The sequence below is a fragment of the Palaemon carinicauda genome, chromosome 21, assembly GCF_036898095.1.
Source record: "Palaemon carinicauda isolate YSFRI2023 chromosome 21, ASM3689809v2, whole genome shotgun sequence".
NCBI classification, from domain to species: domain Eukaryota; kingdom Metazoa; phylum Arthropoda; class Malacostraca; order Decapoda; family Palaemonidae; genus Palaemon; species Palaemon carinicauda.
This window is the reverse complement of record NC_090745.1, coordinates 120,875,206-120,899,099: the sequence shown is the minus strand read 5'-3', so window position 1 is coordinate 120,899,099 and position 23,894 is coordinate 120,875,206. Positions and strand designations below refer to the sequence as shown.

Sequence of the window (23,894 nt, the reverse complement as noted above, 5' to 3'; positions counted from 1 at the left end):
CTGAAGGAAGAAGACCTTGCTTTGCTGAAGGTAAGGACACATGAAGTGAGAGCTGTGGCTACTTCAGTGGCCTTCAAACAGAACCGTTCTCTGCAGAGTGTTATGGATGCAACCTATTGGAGAAGCAAGTCAGTGTTCGCATCATTCTATCTCAAAGATGTCCAGTCTCTTTACGAGAACTGCTACACCCTGGGACCATTCGTAGCAGCGAGTGCAGTAGTAGGTGAGGGCTCAGCCACTACATTCCCATAATCCCATAACCTTTTTAACCTTTCTCTTGAATACTTTTTATTGTTGTTTTTGGGTTGTACGGTCGGCTAAGAAGCCTTCCGCATCCTGGTTGATTTGGCGGGTGGTCAATTCTTTCTTGAGAAGCGCCTAGGTTAGAGGTTGTGATGAGGTCCTTTAGTATGGGTTGCAGCCCTTTATACTTCAGCACCTAAGAGTCGTTCAGCATCCTAAGAGGACCGCTACGCTCAGTAAGGAAGACGTACTTAATAAAGGCAGAGTAATGGTTCAAGTCGACTTCCTTACCAGGTACTTATTTATTTTATATTTGTTATTTTGAATAACTAATAAAATGAAATACGGGATACTTAGCTTCTTTGTTAACATGTATGCTGGTCTCCACCCACCACCCTGGGTGTGAATCAGCTACATGATCATCGGGTAAGATTAATATTGAAAAATTTTATTTTCATTAGTAAAATAAATTTTTGAATATACTTACCCGATGATCATGAATTAAAGGACCCGCCCTTCCTCCCCATAGAGAACCAGTGGACCGAGGAGAAAATTGAGGTCTTGTTGACAAGAAGTACTTGAGTACCTGACCACAGATGGCGCTGTTGAGCACACCCCCACCTGGATAGCGATCGCTGGCGTATCCCGACCGTAGATTTCTGTCGGGCAACGGAGTTGACAGCTACATGATCATCGGGTAAGTATATTCAAAAATTTATTTTTAAATATAAAACTTACCCGCTGGTTATATAAAAGAGCTGAAGTCCCTGACGCCAGGGCAGAAAATTCAAATCTCGCGCTATCGAAGATACGCCAGGTGTACCAACCGCACCCTAGCGGTAGAACAGGTGGAACTACACACCAACTCCAGTTCTTCTCTCTGCCGTCATAGCTGACTGACATACAGAAGTTCGCTCTCGTGTTTTTACTCTCTTGGGAAGTTGTTTGGTGATGTACAACGTTCTTTTTTGAGTTTAAGCTATCGTGGATTAATTTTCCTTGGTTCTTATCTTGAAATCTTTTTGTTGAGATTTTCTTTATTGTTTTTTCCCTTACTTTTTGCTTGTCGGTCTCTCACGTTAACTTTAAAATGGCCGACTCCTCCCCTGCTCAGCGTAGGTGTGTTAGTGAGGGTTGTCGTACACGACTTCCTAATGGATCTATTGATCCTCATTCTATTTGTGTAAAATGTAGGGGTAAATTTTGTTCATTAGATGATAGGTGTAATGAGTGTCTTTCCTTAACTAATGATGATTTTGTTACTTACGATCGTTATGTTAGGAGATTAGAGAGAGATAGAGTTAGGCGTAGTTCTTCCCGATCTGTGGATAGAACCTTACCTAATTTACCTGTTCCTAATCCTGTTCCTTCCCCTGTGGTGGTAGATCAGGAACCTACTATGAAGGACATGTTTACTGCTATTTTGTCTCTTGGTGAGAAAGTTGAGTCCTTAGCAGCCGATAGAAATACTATCTTTTCAGAGTTAAAGGTATTGAAAAACCGTGATCCTATCGGAACTGTGGAAAGTGTTTCAAAGAATCGTGACTCTCTCGGTGTTGTGACAAGTGTTGATAATGTGGTTAGTGTTGCGGAAGGTGCGTCGACACGAGTGTCTGATGTGGTACCGAAGAATCGTGACTCTCTCGGTGTTGTGACAAGTGTTGATAATGTGTTTAGTGTTGCGGAGGGTGCGTCGGCACGATCTTGTCGTTCACCTAGCCTTAGACCTCTTTCGAGCTCTCGAACCCATGGGAGAAGTAATGTCGAACGGCTTAAGGGAACGAGAAGCGTCATCAATCGTGCAAACGTCCCCTCGAACGTTCCTGTTGCCGTAGCTCAGGTCGTTCACCCTCATCGTAGGAAAGGTGAGGTTCATACGTTATCCCCGTCTTCCGATGAAGGGTCGGGAAGTGAGATCTGGCGGCGAGCGTCGAGACCGCTTAAACGCTCCCATGTTGCTTCACAGCGTCGGGAATCGCCTGTGCGGCCAGGATGTAGTTCGTGGGGTTCACCGGAACGTTTCCGTTCTCCCAGCGCTTGCACTCCGGCCAAACGTTCAGATCACCGTGTTCGTGCGGATATGATTCCTTCCGATTCGGACCTTGTAACTATTCATGCACCTCCTCTTCCATCGGATTGGCTTTCTTCCCCTGAAATGCGTGGTGACATTAGTGCGAATCTTCCTTCTAGGAGTTCTGTTGATCCGAAATGGACTGCGCTTTTGTCTATGAAGGAACAACTCTCGTCGTTGATGGATTCTTATCAACCAGGTGTTGGCGTTGTGTCTGGGCGTTCGATGTCAGACCAGTTATCGCACAAACGTTCGATGGTTTATGGCCTTGACGAGTTATCACTTAGACGGTCTCCCATTCACAGTGTTCAACGCCAGGTTGATTTTGATGAGTCGCGTCAGAGAGTTTTGGTTGACCAGTTTGCGTTTTCTGGTCGCGGGGAAGAGCATCGGCGTCGACAAGTGGACGAGACGCGGCAACAATTTGAAGTAGTGGATCGCCCGCGGCAACAACTTTTGGACGCTGCGCGTCAAAACATTGGTTTACAGCGGCGACATCCTGACTACTTTGATCGTTCGCAGCAACATTCCTCGGACTTTACGCGACCTCGCGGCGATCTTCAACAGTTACCTTCTGATTTCAAGCGTTCTTCTGTTCAACAACAGTCGAATTCTAAGCGGTCTAAGCAGTTGTTGGTTGAGGATGATCGTCTACATGTCCGTGTTTCGCATCAATCTACTTCTACTTCTCCCCACCAAATTGACTCAGATGTTGGCCTTGACAGGCAGTCCCATCCAGACGTTTGTTCCTTCGGTTCAGGCTGCGGCTGTTGCTGCACTGCCAGAAGACGAACCAGAGGAAAAGTCGGATGAGGATAATCCTATTGAGGAAGTCTCTGAGAATGAGGAGGAGAAGCATTATCAGCATGCTGTGGACCTTCGCAAGTTTATGCTTATCTTGACTGGAATTTTCCCGGATTCTTTTACCCCTGTGGCCCCTCGTTCTCCGCCTTCTGAATTCATCTTAGGTAAAGCTACTAAGGTTCCAGTTTACACCAAGATGGTTCTTTCTCGATCTTCTAAGCGGGCCTTGAAGTTAATGGGTTCTTGGTTGGACTCCAAGAAAGCTTTTGGCAAGACGGCCTTTGCCTTTCCTCCCGCTAGGTTAGCCTCTAAATCTAGTGTGTGGTATGAAACTGGTGAAGTGTTGGGCTTGAGTTTTCCTTCTTCTGCACAAGGGGATTTTTCAAGTTTGGTAGATGCTTCTCGTCGTCTTGCCTTAAGGAAGACGAAGATTTGGTGGTCCATTCCAGAGTTCGACCATTTGCTTAAAGGTCTTTTCAGGGCCTTCGAAGTTTTTAATTTTTTGGACTGGGCTTTGGGGGCTTTGAGTAAGAGGGTCTCTGATATGACGGAAACGGACACTAGTGGTTTAGTTCATTTGATGTCCTGCTTGGACAAAGGTGTGAGAGATGGCTCCAACGAACTTGCTGCCTTGTTTACAGCTGGAATTCTCAAGAAAAGGGCCACGATGTGCTCCTTCCTCTCCGCAGGAGTGTCTCCCTATCAGAAGACAGGCCTTCTTTTCGCACCTTTGTCTAATTCTTTATTTCCTCAGGAATTAGTGGGCGAGGTGGCTACTGCTCTCACTCAGAAGGCCACACATGACTTAGTTACTCATTCGTCTAGGAAAGTTTTGCCTCCGTCATTCTCCTCTCGAAAACCTAAGGAATCTTCTTCTGGGTTTCGTCCTCAGTCCTTTCGTGGGAAGCCCTCTGGAAGAGGCTCTTTTAAACCAGAAGGAAGGAAACCTAGAGGCAGAGGGGGCAAGTCCGGCCGAGGTAAAGTCTGACTGCCCTCTCCTTCAGACAGCAGTGGGGGCCAGGTTGACTCACTTTTGGGAGGCTTGGGAGAGGAATGGAGCGGACCCCTGGTCCGTCCAGGTGTTAAAGGAAGGCTACAAGATCCCTTTCCTGACCAATCCTCCTTTAGTCACAGATCCAGTGGATCTTTCGCCCAAATACAGAGAGGGTCCCAAGAAACAAGCCATGCTTCTACAGATGTCTCTTTTATTAGAGAAACGAGCAATAGAGGAAGTGCAAGATGTTACGTCTCCGGGGTTTTACAACCGCCTTTTTCTAGTACCCAAGAGTTCCGGGGGGTGGAGACCGGTTCTGGACGTAAGTGTGCTCAATGGTTACGTCCAAAACTCGACGTTCACCATGGAGACTCAGAAAACAGTTCTGGCAGCTGTGAGGAAGGACGATTGGATGGTCTCTTTAGATCTTCAGGATGCCTATTTCCACCTTCCGATTCATCCCAGCTGCAGACGTTATCTGAGGTTCATGGACGGAAACAAGGTCTTCCAGTTCAGGGCTCTTTGTTTCGGACTCTGCACGGCTCCTCTATTGTTCACCAAGATCATGCTGAACGTGGCAAGCATGCTGCATTCGAGGGGAATCAGGGCCTCTCTGTATCTGGACGATTGGCTGATAAGAGCCTCCTCAGCCGATTGTTGTTTGAAGGACCTCAAGATGACTTTGGATCTCTCCAGAGAACTGGGTCTCCTGGTGAGCTCGAAAAAATCACAACTCATTCCATCCCAGGAGATTCTTTATTTGGGGATTGAGATTCACAGTCGGAGTTTTCGGGCTTTTCCGTCGTCGGTGAGAATCCAAGCAGCCCTCCTAAAAGTACAAACGTTCCTGAAGAGAGATCTTTGCTCCGTCAGAGATTGGATGAGTCTTCTGGGGACTCTCTCGTCGTTAGAGAAGTTCGTGACCCTAGGGAAGTTGTTCTTGCGTCCTCTTCAGTTTCATCTCAACCGCCATTGGAAGAAAGGGGACAGCCTCGACAGGGATTGCATTCCCATCAAGTCTCATCTTCAATGGTGGAACAACGAGCCCAGACTGAAAGAAGGCTTGTCTTTACTTCAGAGGAACCCAAACCTCGTGTTGTGTTGCGACGCCTCCAACTCGGGGTGGGGAGCCACTCTAGAGAAGCAGGAACTTTCGGGGACTTGGACGGTGGAGCAAACCTCTCTCCACATCAATCAAAAAGAGCTTTTAGCTATTCATCTGGCTCTCATCGGCTTCGAAAAGCAGATCAGGGGCAAGGTAGTCCAAGTCAATTCGGACAGCACGACAGCTCTGGCCTATATTGCGAAACAAGGCGGGACCCACTCTTGGCCTCTGTTCGAGATTGCAAGACTGCTCCTCATCTGGGCGGAGGAAAGGAAGGTGACTCTTTTGACGCGGTTCATCCAGGGAGTCAACAATGTGAGCGCAGACAGACTCAGCAGGAAAGGTCAGGTTCTCTCCACAGAATGGATTCTGCACCCGGACATCTGCAAGAGTCTGTGGCGGTTATGGGGTCGACCCCTCGTGGATCTCTTTGCCACCGCGAAGACCAAACGACTAGAGTGTTACTGCTCTCCGGTTCCAGATCCCGAAGCTTTTCACATAGACGCTTTTCTGATGAACTGGTCACACATGGAGGTTTATGCCTTTCCTCCGTTCAAGATCCTTTACAAAGTGATTCAGAAGTTCGTTTCACACGAGGAGACCAGAATGACACTGATAGCTCCGTTCTGGCCGTCAAGGAGCTGGTTTCCAGAGGTACTGGAATGGATGGTGGATGTCCCGAGAAGCCTTCCCATGAGACCCGATCTTCTCAGACAACCTCACTTGGCCCGAAATCATCAAAACCTCCGAGCTCTACGTCTGACTACCTTCAGACTATCGAAAAACTCGCTAGAGCTAGAGGATTTTCGAAGAAGGCAGCCAAGGCAATTGCAAGGGCAAGAAGGTCTTCAACCATCAAGGTGTATCAGTCCAAGTGGGAGTTGTTCAGGGAATGGTGTAGAACTAACGCGATTTCCTCTTCCAGTACATCGCTTTCCCAAATAGCAGATTTTTTCTTGGACCTTAAAACTAAGCATAACTTCTCGTCATCAACTATTAAAGGTTACAGGAGTATGTTGGCGACGGTTTTTCGACACAGGAACCTAGACCTTTCTGATAATAAGGATCTACGAGATTTACTTAGGTCTTTTGATACGACCAAGAAGATTCAAACGGCTCCCATCGCCTGGAATTTGGATGTTGTCCTTAAATTTCTCATGAGTGACAGATTTGAGCCTTTACACTCGGCTTCATTTAAGGACTTAACCTTGAAAACCCTTTTTCTAGTTACTCTCGCCACTGCGAAAAGAGTTAGTGAAGTTCACGCTTTAAGCAAGAACATTGGTTTTCGGAATGGGAAAGCCATTTGTTCTTTGCAACTGGGGTTTCTGGCCAAGAACGAAAACCCTTCTCGACCATGGCCCAAATCCTTCGAGATTTCTAACCTTTCGGATTTGACTGGCGATGAATTGGAAAGGGTTCTCTGTCCAGTTAGAGCTCTACGGTGTTATGTGGACAGAACTAAGAATCTGAGAGGTAACTCAGACGCTCTGTGGTGTGCAGTTCGGAAACCCTCGATGCCCATGTCCAAGAATGCCTTGTCTTTTTTCGTTAGATTGTTGATTCGAGAAGCTCATGCTCAGTGTGATGAGTCGGATCAGAGGCTCCTCAAAGTCAAGACACATGAAGTCAGAGCGGGTAGCGACTTCAGTGGCCTTTAAACAGAACCGTTCTCTGCAAAGTCTGATGGATACAACATTTTGGAGAAGTAAGTCTGTTTTTGCATCCCATTATTTGAAGAATGTTCAGACTCGCTATGAGGATCTTTTTACGTTGGGTCCTTTTATAGCTGCTAATGCGATAGTAGGTGAATGATCTACCACTACGTTCCCTTTTTTTCCTAATACCCCTTTTCTATCTCTTGGAACTCGTTTGTTATGGTTGTTTGTGGAGATTGGGTGTCAGTCTTCCGCAATCTTTGATTTGGCTAGGTGGTCAATTTGTTCCTTGAGTGCACCCGGAACAAGGGTATTGGTTAAGGTCCTGTCATGTTATAGGTGTTTGTACCGTTTGACAGCTCCTAGAGATTTTCAGCCCGAGTAGATTACTGGATCTCTTAAGGATAGCGGACGAAATGAGGCAGAGTATCATTGCTGTCAGCTTCCTTATCAGGTGAGAACTGCTTAAGTTTATTGTATGTAACCCTTAAGTGAATTTTCTGTATGTAGCTGTCTCTGACCCGCCACCAAGGGGTGTCAATCAGCTCTTTTATATAACCAGCGGGTAAGTTTTATATTTAAAAATGATATTTTCATAATAAAATAAATTTTTGAATATACTTACCCGCTGGTTATATAAATTTAACACCCTCCCTCCTCCCCTCTAGAGACTACCTATGGTATGGCTATGAGGCATGGAAGAACTGGAGTTGGTGTGTAGTTCCACCTGTTCTACCGCTAGGGTGCGGTTGGTACACCTGGCGTATCTTCGATAGCGCGAGATTTGAATTTTCTGCCCTGGCGTCAGGGACTTCAGCTCTTTTATATAACCAGCGGGTAAGTATATTCAAAAATTTATTTTATTATGAAAATATCATTTTACTAATGAAAATAACATTTTTGTTTTATGTTTATAATGTTTCAGTATGTACATGTTTTGTTTTCCTTTTCAGTCATCTTTGCTGCTGCCATTCCAAACATTGGGTTGTTCATCTCTCTTGTGGGGGCCGTGGCATCTTCCACTCTTGCCATCATATTTCCTCCAATCATAGAAATGGTTACATTTTGGCCCAGGTAAGATAAGATACTTTATACTTTTAGTATTGATATAAAATTGTTTTTATAGTGACATTAATATTGTCAAAATTGATATACCTGTATAACGAAAGTTATTGATAAAGTAAAGTTTGTTACGGATTCTTTTTTGTGCATACAATTACAAACTTATATACTGTATTCTTTTTTTGTGCATGCAATTGCAAACTTAATCTTTTACCTATAAGTCATAGAGAGCAGAGCTTCAAAATTTCATTTCAAGTGTTATGAAAGTGTTCTTTAGGATGTTCTAATCTGCAGTCCTAGGTTCATATGATTTTCACAGCTTGACCCATCTGTAATTTTAATCTTCAGTGAAATCCCTTAGTTTTGCTTTAAATGTCAATTATGAACAGCAGAAGTAAAGGAACAGACTATTGCACTGCTCTTGTGCAATGTCCTAGAGACTAATTAATAGCTGCTTATGACGTAGCAAGTTGACCAGTCGGTCCCCAGAGACCCTACCCGAGAACACTGCAGTAAAGTCTCGAGTATCCGTGGAGCGTGTTAAATTTTGAATGAGATCCTTGTGTTGCTAGTCGCTTACAATTATGGCTTGGTTATCTTTAGGAGCGTCTTACGGAATCTTTTTTCTTGATTTGACACTGAATTTGCCACCCTCAAGCAAGTCAGTGGTTTAGCTGGAAACTCTCTTTTCTTTTTATTAGTCCTTTCTACTTGGTCCTTTGGCTATAAGGGCTCTTGTTCTTATTTGTTCAGTATGGATGACCATGTTAAGCACACAGGACTTACAACTCAGAATGTAGTCATTAGTTCCTTACTTGATAAAAGAATACTTTTACTTCATGGTTAAGTGATCAAATGCAATGTTTATAGCCACATTCATGTACTGTAGTGATTTTGAAACAGTACAGTCCGTTCCAGCTAGCAACAAATATCATTAAATTCCATAATGGTGGCGCAATATCTAATTGTTCCGTAACTGAAATACAAACCACGCTATTTAATATGGGTAATTACTTTCGGCGTAGCTGAAATGACGAGCCATTAGAATTTTAACGAGGGTTTACTACCCCACCGCTAGTTAGCGGGCGGGGGTGGGGGTTAAGTAGCTTGCTAAACCCCCCCCCCCCCCCCTCACACACACCTGTGCTGAGCTCACTTTGCTCTCGGCTCGGGTGCTAGACGGACGTGTTCGCCGTCACCCTCGCCTTCTCTGACAGCCATTACTAATCTTTTGTTTGCTTTTTCTTTGACGGAGTGTTTGTGAAGTTGGCCTCTGCGATGCGTAAGTGTCCCGGTTTACCTGACCGCCCTTGTGGAACTTATATGTCGGCGGTCGAAACGGACCCACACACCTTGTGTCCTTACTGTAGGGGCCAACGGTGTGATAAGAGTAACGTATGTGGTGAGTGTAGGGAGTGGTCTACCTCCCAGTGGGAGAGGTTTTCCCAGCGCCGGAAGAAGAAGTCCAGGCGGGATATTTCTCCTTCGAAGATTTCTTTGAAAAGAGAAAATCCCAAGGGCTCTTCTTCCGTGCCCCAAACCTCCTCTGAAGCTCCCACTCGATCGTTTTTTCCGAGAAACTGTCGAGTGGTAGCGTAGGCCGCAGTTCTGTTGACCGATCTCGGGGTTTGGGAGAGGGAGTTGCCTCCCATAGCGAGGCAGCTCCTCCTCTTCCCCCGGGGGAGGATTTAATGTCTAATGTCAATGTAACTAATCATGATTTGTTGCAGCTTTGGGCTTCCTTGGGGCTTGAGGGTTCGCCCTCCAAGGAAGCCTTGTTTGACATGATCAAATTGGGAATTGCTGTCAAACAATCGCCATCTTTAGCAGAGGTCGATCCTCTGTCTATTGTCGACGTTGTTGTGGCAGAGGCCTCTGATGAGTTGTATCAAACCTCTGCTCCTGATGTTGCTGAAGGCTTAGTTCCCCCCTCCGAACATCCTTCGAGGGAGGAACTAAGTCCAACGGTCTCTCCTGCCGGTGATTCTCCCCCTTGGGGGAGTTCACTAACAGAGACTCCTCTTCGGAGGACTGCTGGTCAGCCTGCTGACCCCACGGCCCCCCAGAGGGCGTATAAGGCGTAAAGCCTGCCTTCCTCTTCGCCGTAGAGGACTTCCTTCACCTCACAAGGGTGTTAGGAGGCGCCTCTTCGGCTCGTCATCCCCGCAGTCCGCCGCAGAGGAACCTCGCCGTCGTTCACCGACTCTGCCAGCTACATCCCTGGACCTCTCCGCAGATCGTTCGCGATCTCCTTCGGTGGAAGGTCGTCCTTACAAAGGACACGCCGACATTCCACCCGCCAGACCTGCTGACCTGCCGTCGCCGTTCCTGGCCGCTGATGCGCTGTGGGCTCCTACGAACCCTGTTTTTAAATGGGCATCGGTCCCTTCGGGGCACAAGGGACTTTCTCACAATGTGACTAAGTCCCTTACGCGCCATCGTTCACCTGCGCGCTAGTGCGCAATTGCGCACTAGCGCTCTCCAGGTGATCCTGTGATACGCGCCAGCGCTCACCTGTGCGCCAACGCTCTCCTACTCGCTAGCGCGCCCTCATCCTGATGCGCGCCCATGATCTCCTGCGCGCCCACGATCTTCGGATCTGGGCGCAAAGGGGAAGGTAATCTCTTCCCCTGCTCGCCAGCGTTCGCCAGCACGCCATCCTTCACCTACGCGCCCTCCTGTTGCTGTTCCTTCCTGATGTGCGCCCTCATGCGCGGCCAAGCGCAAGGGATATATCCCCTGCGCGCGCGCCCAACGTTATCGCTCTCACAGGCTCATCGTGATCCTGCGCGCGCCCAACGTTATCGCCCTCACAGGCTCATTGTGATCCTGCGCGCGCGCCCAACGTTATCGCCCTCACAGGCTCATCGTGATCCTGCGCGCGAACAATCGCCTTCGTGCTCTCGAGTGCTTATTCAGCTTGCTGCGCGCCCTCTGCTGTCACCAGAACGTGCCCCTACGCGCCATCGCTCGCCTATGCGTGCGCGATTCAGGCAAAATTCCATCACGCAAGCGCCAGTGCGATCCCCAGCGCGAGGCTGCAGGACGACGCGCAGCCAGGTCATCCCCCCCCCCCCCCCGTAAGTGCAGAACAGCACGCTCACCGGAGGGAGGGAGAACTCCGGATAGGTCCAGGAACTTGCCTTCTTCTTTTCAGGCCAACCCTGCTTTGGTAACTCCTCCTAGGGATCGAACGATCCCCTTCCCTCCAGAGGGAGTATCTGACAGCTGTGCTGTCAGTCGGCAGCCTTGGTTTGGGACCCTGTTCTCTCTGAGCTGGGACACAAATCAGTGGCAGTTTCGACTCCCCTGAAGAGGAAGAGAGGAGTAGCTGACGTGGTGACTTCTCCAAGGGCGAAGTTGACTCCTCGGAAGTCTTTGAGGAAGGCCTCTTCCCCCCCTCCCAGACTTTCTCTCCCTCCCCTTTGGACGAAGATTTCCCGTCCTCAGGGGAGTCCCGTGAGGTGAGGCGTTCCCCCATCGCGCCAATGAAGGAAACCCCACCTCGCACGGAGAAGTCTTCACGGGTAGGGGTGGAGAATAGCCTCCCACCATCACTGCTGGAGTCCTGTATCCCTCCCAGGAGGGAATCGAAGGACTCCAAGACGATTCTGAAGTCATCCTCAAGGATTAGAACAGAGCCAGCCAAGCCCTCGGAGAACGTCCACGAGTCCCCCCAAGAAGAGCCTTTGGGGACAGGAGACTTCAGAGCATGCGTTCTGGCAGGTTCTGACCCTTATGAGGAATCTCAATGGGTTCGCAGACCCAGAGATTCCTCCTCATGAGGGCAAGGACACGGTCTTGGACCGAGTCTGGTACTCAAAAACCCTCTAGGGCCAGTGCAGCTTTGCCTTGGTCCCAGGGGGTTAAGAGTGCCAGGGATAAGGTCGAGGGCCAGCTCTCCAAGCTTGCCTCCTCCAGCCGGTCCAGCGCTGGTAACAAACTCCTCGTGTCCATCAGAGGAGGTACTTCGACATCATGGAGGAGACTTGTTTAGCTCTTCCTTTACACCATTCTTTGGAAGAGCTTACCAGGGGAGTCCCTCTAGAGAGAGACTCCACCCGGCAAGTGTCTTTCTCGGCTACGGAGATCCTCAGCCAGGAGAAGGTGGCGAAGTGCGCCATGCAGGCAACTTTGTGGCTGGACATCTGGCTAGGGTCTCTGGGCATCCTGTTACGATCTGAGGACTTCTCCAAGGAGAGTACCAGGAGGGCCATGGAGACCTTTCTACTTTCAGGCACTCGTACCATCGAGTTTCTAGCCCACCAAGTCTCGAACTTGTGGGCTAATACAATCTTGAAGCATCGAGATGCGGTGTCTGAGAGATTCCACCAGAAAGTCCCCAGCACCGAGATCAGCAGGCTCAGACATTCTTCCATCTTGGGGAGGAATCTGTTTGAGCCTAAGGATGTGGAGCAGGCAGCTGAGAGGTGGAGGAAGTCCAACCAGGACTCTCTCCTACATAGGGCTTTAACATCAAAGCCCTATAAACCTCCAGCAACCCAGCAACCACGCCCTACCAAGACCACGAAACCGGCAACGGCAGCGAAGACAACGGTGTCAAAGCCCTTTCCTGCCAAGAGCAGGAGGGGCAAGAAGTCCTCCAGGAGAGGGAAAAATCCTAGAGGGAGTGGCTGAGGCCGCAAACGCTAGGATTGGCAGTCCCCCTGCATGTCCACCAGTGGGGGGATGCCTACAAAGTTGGGCAAGCAGGTGGCAGCAACTCGGGGCCGATTCCTAGAAGATTTCCATAATCAGTCAAGGATATCGCGTCCAGTTCATAACATCTCTACCTCCCATGACAGCGAATCCAGTGTCGTTGAGCTCCCTTGCTATGGGATCGGCAAGGGGGCAAGCCCTTCGGGCAGAAGTCGAGACCATGTTGAAGAAGGGCGCTATCCAAGAGGTCGTCGACGGGTCCCCAGGCTTCTTCAGTCAACTCTTTCTTGTAAAGAAGGCGTCTGGAGGCTGGAGACCAGTCATTGACCTCTCAGCTGTGAACAGGTTTGTCAAGCAGACCCCGTTCAGCATGGAGACGGCAGACACGGTCAGACTTGCAGTGAGACCGCAAGACTTCATGTGTACACTGGATCTGAAGGACGCGTACTTCCAGATCCCAGTCCATCCGTCTTCAAGGAAGTACTTAAGATTCTGCCTAGACAACAAGATCTACCAGTTCAAGGTGCTGTGTTTCGGTCTCTCCACAGCACCTCAGGTTTTCACCAGAGTGTTCACCCTGATATCGTCATGGGTACACAGGATCGGCATCCGTCTCCTTCGTTATCTGGAAGACTGGCTGATCCTAGCAGACTCGGAGTCAGCCCTTCTTCGACACCGAGACAAAATTCTGGGACTTTGCCAAGATCTGGGGATCATAGGACTTTGCCTAGATCTGGGGATCATGGTAAATCTCGAGAAGTCTTCTCTGCTTCCTACTCAAAGACTGGTATATCTAGGCATGATAATAGACACCAATCTCCACAAAGCCTTCCCATCAGACGACAGGATAGCAAGGCTGAAGAGGGTCGCGAGTCCTTTCCTCAGACGAGAAGAACTCCCAGCTCAATCGTGGTTACGTCTCCTCGGTCACCTCTCATCCCTGGCTCGTCTAGTTCCCAACGGTCGCTTCAGAATGAGATCTCTGCCATGGCGACTCAAGTCCCGGTGGAATCAAGGACACGATTCCCCGGACGTCATGATCCCTATGGGTCCTGCGGAACGGACGGATCTTCAGTGGTGGGTGACAGACGAGAACCTACGAAGGGGAGTGGATCTTCTCGTCCTCCCCCCGGATTTGATGCTGTTTTCAGATGCCTCAAAGAAAGGGTGGGAGCCCACGTTCTGCACCACGGGACCTCAGGACTGTGGTCAGAATCAGAAAAGTGCCTCCATATAAATCTACTAGAAATGAAGGCCGTATTCCTGGCCCTGCAACAGTTCCAACAATACCAGGCGGGTCACTCTGTGGTGGTGATGAGCGACAACACCACAGTAGTGGCTTACATCAACAAGCAGGGAGGTACCTTTTCAGAGCAGCTATCACATTTCGCAGTAGAGATACTGAGATGGACCGAAGTCCACTCGATTCCACTATCGGCTCGCTTCATTCCAGGCAAGAGGAATGCGCTCGCCGAGAGTCTGAGCAGAGCGTCTCAGATAGTGATTACCGAGTGGTCTTTGGATCATCTAGTAGCCAACAAAGTCCTGACTTTGTGGGGTTCCCCGACTGTGGATCTGTTCGCTACAGTGCTGAACTTCAAGCTCCCGTTGTACTGCTCCCCAGTCCCGGATCCCAAGGCACTCTGGCAAGATGCCTTCCAACAACGGTGGGACAACATCGACGTACAGTGAACCCTCGCTACTTCGCGGTTCGACCATCGCGGATTCACCACTTCGCGGATTTTTTCCATAACCCATATATATACAGTAATATATATATATATGTATGCATGTATTTATGTATATATGTAGGTATGTATATGTGTATACATATAAATATATATATATATACACACACACACACATATATATATATATATATACATATATATATATATATATATATATACATATATATATATATATATATATATATATATATATATATATATATATATATATATATATATATATATATCTATATATCTAAAGTAGGAAGATGTGATGTAGTTCTAAGGGAAAAGTATGGGAAATATGTCTGGGTAATAAGCAAAGCTCTACCTCCAGTTTGTTTCTACATTATGATCAGAGATAAATGTAAACAAAACATTGGTTGCCATTTTTTATCGTGCTTTTTAGCATGTTTAGGAAATGCATGATATAAAATCACCTTTAATATTTGTGCCTGTTTTAGTTTAGGGTACTGTAGTACATGCATTGAGTGTTCTGTACATTAAAGGGTAGTTTGTTAACAGTACTACGTACAAGGGAAGGTTTTAAAAGTCTGAATATACATGTTGAATAAATAGGTAAATATGGTGTCACTACTTCGCGGATTTTCACCTATCGCGGCCGCGACTGGAACCTATCTACCGCGATAAACGAGGGTTCACTGTATACGCCTTTCCCCCGTTCTGTCTGATGAGGAGGGTACTCAACAAGACCAGAATATCGGTCAATCTCTCGATGACCCTGATAGCTCCGCTATGGCATCACGCGGAATGGTTTCCGGACCTAATGCAACTCCTTACGGAACTTCCGAGAGAACTCCCTCCACGACACGAGCTACTCAAATAACCACACGCCAACATCTTTCACAAAGCCGTAGCTTCGCTTCGACTTCACGCCTGGAGACTATCCAGCATCTCCTCGCAGAGAGGGGTTTTTCGCAACAGGTTGCGAACAGGATGTCTGGACACCTGCGAAGGTCATCCGCAGGGGTCTACTAGGCAAAGTGGAGAGTTTTCTGTGGTTGGTGTCATGGAAGGGGTATCTCTACTCGATGCCACTATTCCAGCAATAGCGGAGTTCTTCGTGTATTTGCGAGAAGAAATGTGCCTTTCAGTCTCGGCAGTGAAAGGCTATCGCTCAGCCTTAAGTGTAGCCTTCAGGCTCAAAGGAGTGGACATTTCTTCTTCGCTGGAACTTTCTCTACTCATACGAAGTTATGAACTTACCTGCCCTCAGTCGGAAGTGAGACCTCCTCCATGGAACGTGGTTCGAGTTCTCAAGTCTCTTAAGAGACCTCCCTACGAACCATTACGCCAGGCTTCAGATCGCCACCTGACTTGGAAGACGGTGTTCCTACTAGCTTTGGCCTCGGCTAAGCGAGTCAGTGAACTTCATGGTCTCTCGTATGACATCGCCCATTCAAGGGGATGGGGGGAGGTAACGTTCAGATTCGTCCCTGAGTTTGTTGCTAAGACTCAGAATCCGGGAGTGCCGGACCCACGGTTCAACTCTTTCCAGGTTTCGAGTCTTCGTTCTGTAACAGATGACCCAGACCATCTCCTACTGTGCCCAGTAAGGAGTCTGAGGCTATATCTCAAAAGAACGGCTGCAGTTCGTCCCCAAGTGCAGGCATTGTTTGTGAGCACTAGGAGGACAAAGAGGAGGGTTACCAAGAATACCATCTCGGCATGGATTCGTAAGGTAATCCATCTATCCCTGAATCCTGACCCTTCTCCATCACGTCGCCCTAGAGCACATGTCAGGGGCGTAGCTACGTCCCTGGCCTTCAAAAAGAACTTCCCAGTGACGGAGGTTCTACAGGCAGGGGTGTGGAAGCGTCAGACGACCTTCACAGCCCACTACCTGCAAGACGTAACCCATAGGAGGCTCGATACGTTCTCTATCGGCCCTGTAGTGGCTGCACAACAACTGGTTTAAACCTCAGGCTCCTTAATGGACAAGTAGCAGAGGGTTGAGGGCATTGTTACCCGGTCTTAGTCTGCATGAATGAAAAGGTATGTCTGGCCCTTATTCTTTTCTTCATCCTCCCCTCTCTTGGGGAAAGCAGCATCCTGGGTTCTCTGCACAGCTGACCTCAAACCACTGCAGGTAAACCATGTTTCCTTGTGTTCCTAGTATTAAGCTAATACTGTCATGTCCCCATACCCTGACGAGGTGGTATTGGTAGAGTCCTAGACTAAAGTTTCCATCTAAAGGACTTCAGGTCAACTTCCTAGGACGAGTCACTCTTCAAACCTTCACACACAGCTTATGTAGGCCGCAGCCCTTGCATAGCAAGGTGCTAGCGAGGTGCAGGGACTCCTTATTGTTGAGTGCTGACACACTCAGATACTGAGTCCCCGGGCAAAGCCAAAAGCCAGTACTGGCTGGGACTTACCACCCTTCCTAAGGGTTGAGTCACCCATATTAAATAGCGTGGTTTGTATTTCAGTTATGGAACAAATGACAAATTCGTAGGTAATTTGTATTTTTCCTAACTATACAAACCTCAGATATTTAATCAAACTTGCCCGCCCGCCCTATGCCCCGTTAAGTCCTACCTCTAAGCAAAGTAAGCTCAGCACAGGTGTGTGAGAGGGGGGGGGGGGTTAGCAAACTCTCTCCAACCCCCCCCCCCCCTCCCCCGCTAACTAACGGTGGGGTAGTAAACCCTCGTTAAAATTCTGATGGCTTGTCATTTCAGCTACGCCGAAAGTAATTACCCATATTAAATAGCTAAGGTTTGTATAGTTAGGAAAAATACAAATTACCTACAAATTTTTCATAGAGAGAAGAGCAGTCTTCAAGAAATCTTTGAGATTAGGAAATCTAATATATCTAACTGTTTATGTAATGGGTAGACAATCACCAGAAGAAAACTTTATACTTGGACAACACTTTTAAATGCATCTGAGAAGGAATACTCAATAAGAAGCACAGAATAAATACCGAGCGTTAAACATATGATGACTATGCTTCCCTCTCCCTTGCTCAGACCTTAAACATTTTACTCTCTCCACAGCACTTATACTAGCATCAATTAGCATTATCTAGCAAGTATCTTAAGCTATCTTCTTTGGTAAAATTATGAATGCATGTTCCTTCTAGAATTGAAATTTATATTGTTCACATCAAGTTACCAATATAAACAGTATGAAGTACAGCATCTCAACAATAGCCCTCAAGATAATCAAGAAAGAAGGAAAGCAGATGATGAGAATGATAATCTTACTGCTGAAAAAGGAAATTATAGAGAAGCATGATCAAGGCACGTGTGTAGCAGCCCTTGCATAATTGTAAAATCATACGAAGTCGATAATTTTTAAGATTTTCAAGAAAAAGGAAGAAGTCAAAGCAATTGATACTGCAAAATGAGTGCTTACTTTGATGAATTAACAGCCCCATGTTCTAGGTAACATCAGGAACTTCTCATTTGGGACAGTAAGAAACAGTTAGCAGATACGATAACCAAGAACATTCTATTTATGAAAAGGCAAAGTTTTTGTATGCTGACTTATGAAAAATGAGCTTGTAGTATCAGCAGATGAAGAAAAAGGAACATTCAAAGTGAGCTGTGGCTGATTTGAAAACTTCAAGAGAAAAACTGTCAACTATAAAGCTCTGCAATATGGTGAGGCTGCAAGATCTGCTGGCAAAGGCATTTGTGTCAGAATTTGAAAGGGTTGTGGATTCAGTCTTACATACCACAGCAATATTTTAATAGTGACAAGATCGGTCCTTTTTGGAAGAAGCCCTGGGAGGATTTTCATTACTGCAAAAGAGATGGTAATTTCCATTCACAGGCCCACAAAAAAACTGTCTAACACCTGTTCTGTGGTAATGCCAGCTGGTATTTCAGAATGAAAACTTTTAATGGTGTATCACTTGGAGAATCCATGAGCCTTTCAATTCTGCAATTTTATGTATCTCTACAGTACATGAAGACAATGTTTCGAGGTCACTGAAGGGACCAACCTCACCCTTAACAGTTTTGGAAAGAAATTTCCACATTGTCAGTGGTCAGAAAATGATTGACAAAGCCTTGGAAGGTATCACCAAGAACCCTCCATTCTGCATGGCACAAACTATGAGAGGAATGTAACACCCACAATAGCTGAAGGATTGGTGTATACTATGAACCTGGGTATTTTCCTTCACTTGTTCAGTTGTGACTGATTTGGTCATTTCAATTTCAGGGTTGTTGGTAGTGTAAAGATGAAATAGGGACCATGAAGTTTTAATGCAGATTATTACTTTATATGGATTTTGTTCAAATTAAAAAGAATATATTTTATCCAAAATAGTAATTAATATTCTTTTTTTTTTCAGGTTATCAAATCTCACACTACTGAAGTGCATTAGTATTTTGTTATTTGGAATTTTTTGTTTTATATCTGGTACATATGCAAGTGTAACTGCAATTATTACTTATTTCCAAAATACAGATCAACCAAAGCCAGAATTTATATGCTGATCACTTGTTACAGTACATAATTTTTATGAGAAATTGTAGATTTTTCTTTTTTTTAATTTATGGTTGATAAAGTAAAGTTTTGTTGACATTTTAGAGAAATTGGCTCATACTGCATATATCTTGTGTTATCAAGTTGACAATAAAATAAAAATGTTAAATAAAGGTTAACTCTTGCAGTGGAGTCTAAACTATATTTTTATACTTCTATTGTTTTGCTGTTGTATTTTATAACATATCTTCCCTTTTATAAGTAATACAGTGATGATGTAACTGTTCACGTTAGACTCAGGATGTGGTGGATCCCATAAGCGGACACCATGACAGTTTTGTGAGGGGCCGAATCCTTGCAGTATTTATATGGTTACAGTGATGAAACTGCCATGTGAGGTTATTTGTTTCTTCAGATGTGTACAACTAGCTGTAGCCTAAGGTAGTGATTATTATTATTAAAAAGAAATTGGCTCTTGTGAAGTAGGTGTACATGTATGTACATAAACATGTCTTTTTAAAGATGTGTTGTATTTTGTGTTCACTTAATATAATTTTGTATTGCTATTTTATAGACGTAATAGTATATTATGGGCATTGCTCTCTTAAGGTTTTGATGTTAATTTTATCACCAAATGCATATTTGTTATGTACAAACTAATGTATATAACAATTTGCTACTTGTCACAATTCATTGCGAGTTGACACATTCCTAATTTATTTTTATGCTTTTCCTTGCCATTAATCTCATACAGCTTTAATTTTCTTTATTTCTGCATTTATAATACCTTAGTATTCTTTAAGAATTATCTAATTACAGGATATCATTTCTACAATAACTTTTAATATTTCATTAAGAAAATCTGTGTCACTGAATAGTAGTTAATAAATTAATGTTATAAATATGGAAGTGTTTTTAAGATGAAAAATTCAAGATACATATCACGCAGTGATAAGCTTTTATACAATATATGATTACATTATGTATGAGTATTTGTTTAAACCAAACCCATAATAGTACTGTACTTATTTCTTTCTTCACGAATACAAACCATTGTACAATACTTTAATAGGAGTATAATTTTGGCAAGGCTCAAGCGGACCTTTAACTTTCAAGGTGATGGTTAGTTACTGGTGGGTGGTGGGTAAGCCCAACCCACACATCAGTCCGAGGAGCATTCACTTTGATTTTGGCCGTAAGTAATGATATACTACATTGCTGCCTTTTCTGGCTGTTTCAGATTTTGGCATCTCAGAGAGGAGGTGCAAGATAGTCTCAAGACGTAAAGATGCAGCAAAGCTACGGCTTTGTGAAAGATGTTCACATGTGGCTACTAGAGTAGATCGTCTCGTGGAGGGAGTTCTCTCGGGCTCTCCCTCGGGAGTTGCAGACAAGTCAGCTGGGAAAGACGAGTTTGATGGGCAAGACAAGTCTTCTAGTGAGATGAGACTGCTGACGACGAGGCCTGCTCCGAAGAGCAAGGGCGGAGAATGGACGAATCCAAGGTCTGCCGAAGGAACCCTCCAAAGAGAGACGAAACAGGTGAAGGAAGTCTTTCCCGTATACGGGTAAAGGAAACCAACATCTGCTGCCACTGTCTCCGGAAGGGAAAGTTCCAACACCTAGAGGGGAATCACTGGGCAGCATACACCGTTTTCCATCAACAAGCTCTAGCTCAAGTTGAAGGTCGATATTGAGAGTTGCCTAAGAAATGTAGCTGAAGCTCATTTCTGGGTTCTCCCCTGAAGGGAAGGGGGTTACCAATTGTCCGTTAAGAAGGCTGCCCTCATCTCTAGGAGATTTAAATGATGGTAACATTCACACACTGACCAGAGCCTGAAGGTTGTGTGGTACAAAAAGAGGTCCCCCCTTTTCTTTGAAGCAGCTGACTGCCACTGAAGAGATAATTCAAGGGAGTCCAATGCAAGTTTCATGAACCTGAGTGAAACAGTGACCAGTGAAACGTAACTACCGCTGGCTGAAAGTGCGCCCCATAGAAGGGAGAAACTAACGCCATCTTTTGCCTTGGACCTTGTCATTCTGAGGAACACTCCTGGAAACTCCTGAAGCTTGATGAAGATGAACATGTCTAAGAAAAACTCATCTCTTATAAGGAAGTAGGGATATCTTTCGAGATTTATTCAGTCCTCAGATCACGGTAAACTCGAGTTGTCTCAGTGGTGATGAAGGTAAGCCATCTAGTCTGTTAGGATCAGCCAGTCCTTTGAGAATGAAGCTGATCCTGTAGGACCAGGTTGACACTAGGGTAAAAACTCGTGAAAACCTAAGGTACTGTTGAAACTGAAGCACCTCACCTTGACATAGTATGCCTGTCTGATCGAAGATACCGCCTTGATGACGGATGTCCTGGAATTCAGGGGTGTCCTAGAGGTCAAACTTGTTCAGAAAGTCCTTTGGACTAACTGCTTGTTTGACCGTATGCCTTCTCCTCACCGAACAGTTTGATAAACTAAATTGTTCCAGGAGGAGAGGACAAAAACTGGAAACTTCTATAGGAAAGATTTGACTGTAGAAGCTCGGAGACATCTTGATGAAACAATGTTCTGCCAAAAAGACGTAACGCCCGAGTCCGGGAGTGCGATCTTATGCTCGGACTCGCATAGATTAAAGAGAACTGCCCTCGCACCTCACCAGGTGGGTGGATGAGATGTGCATGCTTTTGTAGCTGAGCTGTGGATGCTCTGTCCTTGATGAAAACAGATGAGTACTCTGAACTTGTAGGAGGGGATTACCCACTATGGGGCGAATCTAACTCGAGGGAGAGAAAAGAGTTATCCCTAGAAAAGAACATCGGCTGATGGGCGAACTCAGGCTGCAGGAAAGTGTCATTGTCAGAGGGTTGACGAACAAGACTGAGGTTAAGCTAAGGATTGGTCGTATAAGCCTCTTCGAAGGAGGATTTGCTTGTACAAGTTCCAAGGGAGTGTAGGCCAACGGAGACAGAGAGCAAGAGGATAGGAATCCTTGCATCTCGGTTACTGTAGCCGTAGCATAAGCAAGAGCTAAATTCAATCCCCTAGAAGAGAGGGAATGAAAGAAGGGAATAACCCCATGAGGTTATGTCTCCCAATGTAGATGTAAAGGGCTAAGGAGAAGATCCAAGGAATCACCCCAAAACCCGTGACAGAGATTCAACGAATTCTTGAACTTGTGGGGAGAAGAGGAGCAAATAACCCCAAAAGAAAGCAACCACTGTGTAGAACCATGTTCTACCTGCCTGGAGAGCACATGAGCAACTAATGAAGGTCTTGGCTTGTAAAGTAACCATATACCATAAAATGACACAAGGGAAGAGGTAGCAAGTGTAAAATGAAATTTCGTCCGAGGAACAAGGCACGTTAGCCCACTAGTAGTAGAAGAAATAGTACTAGTAGTGGTCGTGGTGCGAAGAAATCATTTGTGAGGAATGTATGTTTGTGAACGCTGACAAGGTCTGGAGAATCGATGAAGAATGCCAATCGTATACGTGGGCTTTACAAAGCATAAAGATTAAATCATCAGGAAACCGAAAATACTGTACTTGTGTCTTCTAGATGAGGATACTCTCTGATGAAAAGAGTCAGTTTTGCTGGGAGGAGCACAATGCTTGTTTGAATTGAAGATCGCAGCCGGTAGTTCTGCAACCCCCCCCAAAAGTTTTCCTCCTAATTAAGTCAGAAACACACACCAAGGGATGAGGCTTCAGAGATTCTTCGGTGGCCGTTGGCTAATCTAGCCGGAAGAGCAGTTCGTCAAAGGCGGAGAGCAACTTTACCTCGGAAGGAAAAGTAGGGAGATGGGTAGTGTGACACTGAATAGTGGACACTACCAGGGGATATGACGAGCTCCTTGCAGAGGCAAAAGAAGATTGGAACCAAGCTGGTCTGGGTTGCCTTGTTGTAAGTTCTGAAGGGGGGGCGATCATGAGTAGAAGAAACGTTAGGTGCTGGCAGCAACCGGGAAGAGAGCTGACAAGTGATGATCATGAGCTGGTGAGTGACAATCATGAGCAGACGAGTGCAGATTACGATCTGGCGAGTGACAATCACTAGCTGGTGAACAAAGAGCACACACTGCTCAACGGTGATCACGAGCTGGAGAATGGCGATCACAAACTGATGAGTGACAATCACGACTTGGCGAGTGATTATCCCGACTTGGTGAGTGACGATCACGAGGTGGTGAGTGACGATCATGAGCTGTCAGCGATCGGGAATGGATGGATGACCGTGGCCGTTCGGGAGCAGACGGTGTAGCTGCAGCAGGACTGGGCGAGGTGCGTCTGCTAAACGAGACGAGACGAGTCAACTTGGCGAGGTGAGACTGTTGGCAAGACATGTCAATTGGGTGTGACGATTCTGCTGGGCAAGATAACGCTGCTGAGCGAGACAAGTCTTGCTGGGTAAGACAAATCAACTTGGCGAGGCAAGTCTGCTGGCAAGACAAGTCCACTGGGAGTGACGAGTCTTGCCGGGCACCACTAGTCTGCTGGGTGAGATGTGTCTTGCTGGGTGAGAAGAGTCTGGTGGGCGAGAGGAGTCTTCTAGACGAGATGAGTTTGATCCTGAATAGGAAGGGCGGGGAAAGGATGAAGCAAATTCCTGCCGGAGGAATTCCTTGAAGGGGAGTCCGAACAGGTGAAGGAAGTCTCTTTCCTGCGGACTGTTAAGGCAACCAACATCTGCTGCCGCTGTCATCAAGCAGGAAGGTTGACATAGTGTGTTGCTTGAAAAACGAAGCTGAAGCTTATTTCTGGGCTCCCCTGAAAGGGTTATCCTAAGAACTCCGAGGAGTTCTAATCAGCAACTGCTCTGGAGAGAACCGATCGCGCGCACGGTTAAGGTCTTCTTCAGCGCAATGGTCAGGCACTGCCGCAGGAAGAAGGCGCGGAGACTGGGCAGGAACAGGAACATCCGAATTTGCACTCCTTACGTTGCCTGACTTAGCCAAATGAAGTACGGCGTCCCTAGCGGTGAAGAAAAACAAAAAAGAATGAAAAGAAAAAAAATCTCTCAGGAGGACAATCCTTGCAGACAAGAAAGGTGTCCACATAAGAGGTACAGGAACAGGCTAAAATCTGTGCACTCCCTCCGCTGGCTGCCAC

General features: G+C 46.3%; 1 protein-coding gene and 1 long non-coding RNA gene across 2 annotated transcripts in view; both read left to right on the top strand.

Annotated features, from left to right (window-relative positions):
- The window catches only part of LOC137615448 (uncharacterized), a 53,855-nt gene extending 34,081 nt beyond the window's left edge, over positions 1–19,774 (top strand). Inside the window, exon 2 of the long non-coding RNA XR_011039244.1 lies at positions 19,594–19,774. This is a non-coding gene — a long non-coding RNA (uncharacterized lncRNA). The remainder of the gene's footprint in view (positions 1–19,593) is intronic.
- Positions 1–19,774, top strand: part of LOC137615447 (proton-coupled amino acid transporter-like protein CG1139) — a 51,177-nt gene extending 31,403 nt beyond the window's left edge. The window contains exon 10 of the mRNA XM_068345325.1: positions 18,657–19,774. Within this exon, the coding sequence (XP_068201426.1) occupies positions 18,657–18,801 (145 nt within the window). The 3' untranslated portion in view covers positions 18,802–19,774. The remainder of the gene's footprint in view (positions 1–18,656) is intronic.
- Positions 19,775–23,894: the final 4,120 nt, after the last annotated feature.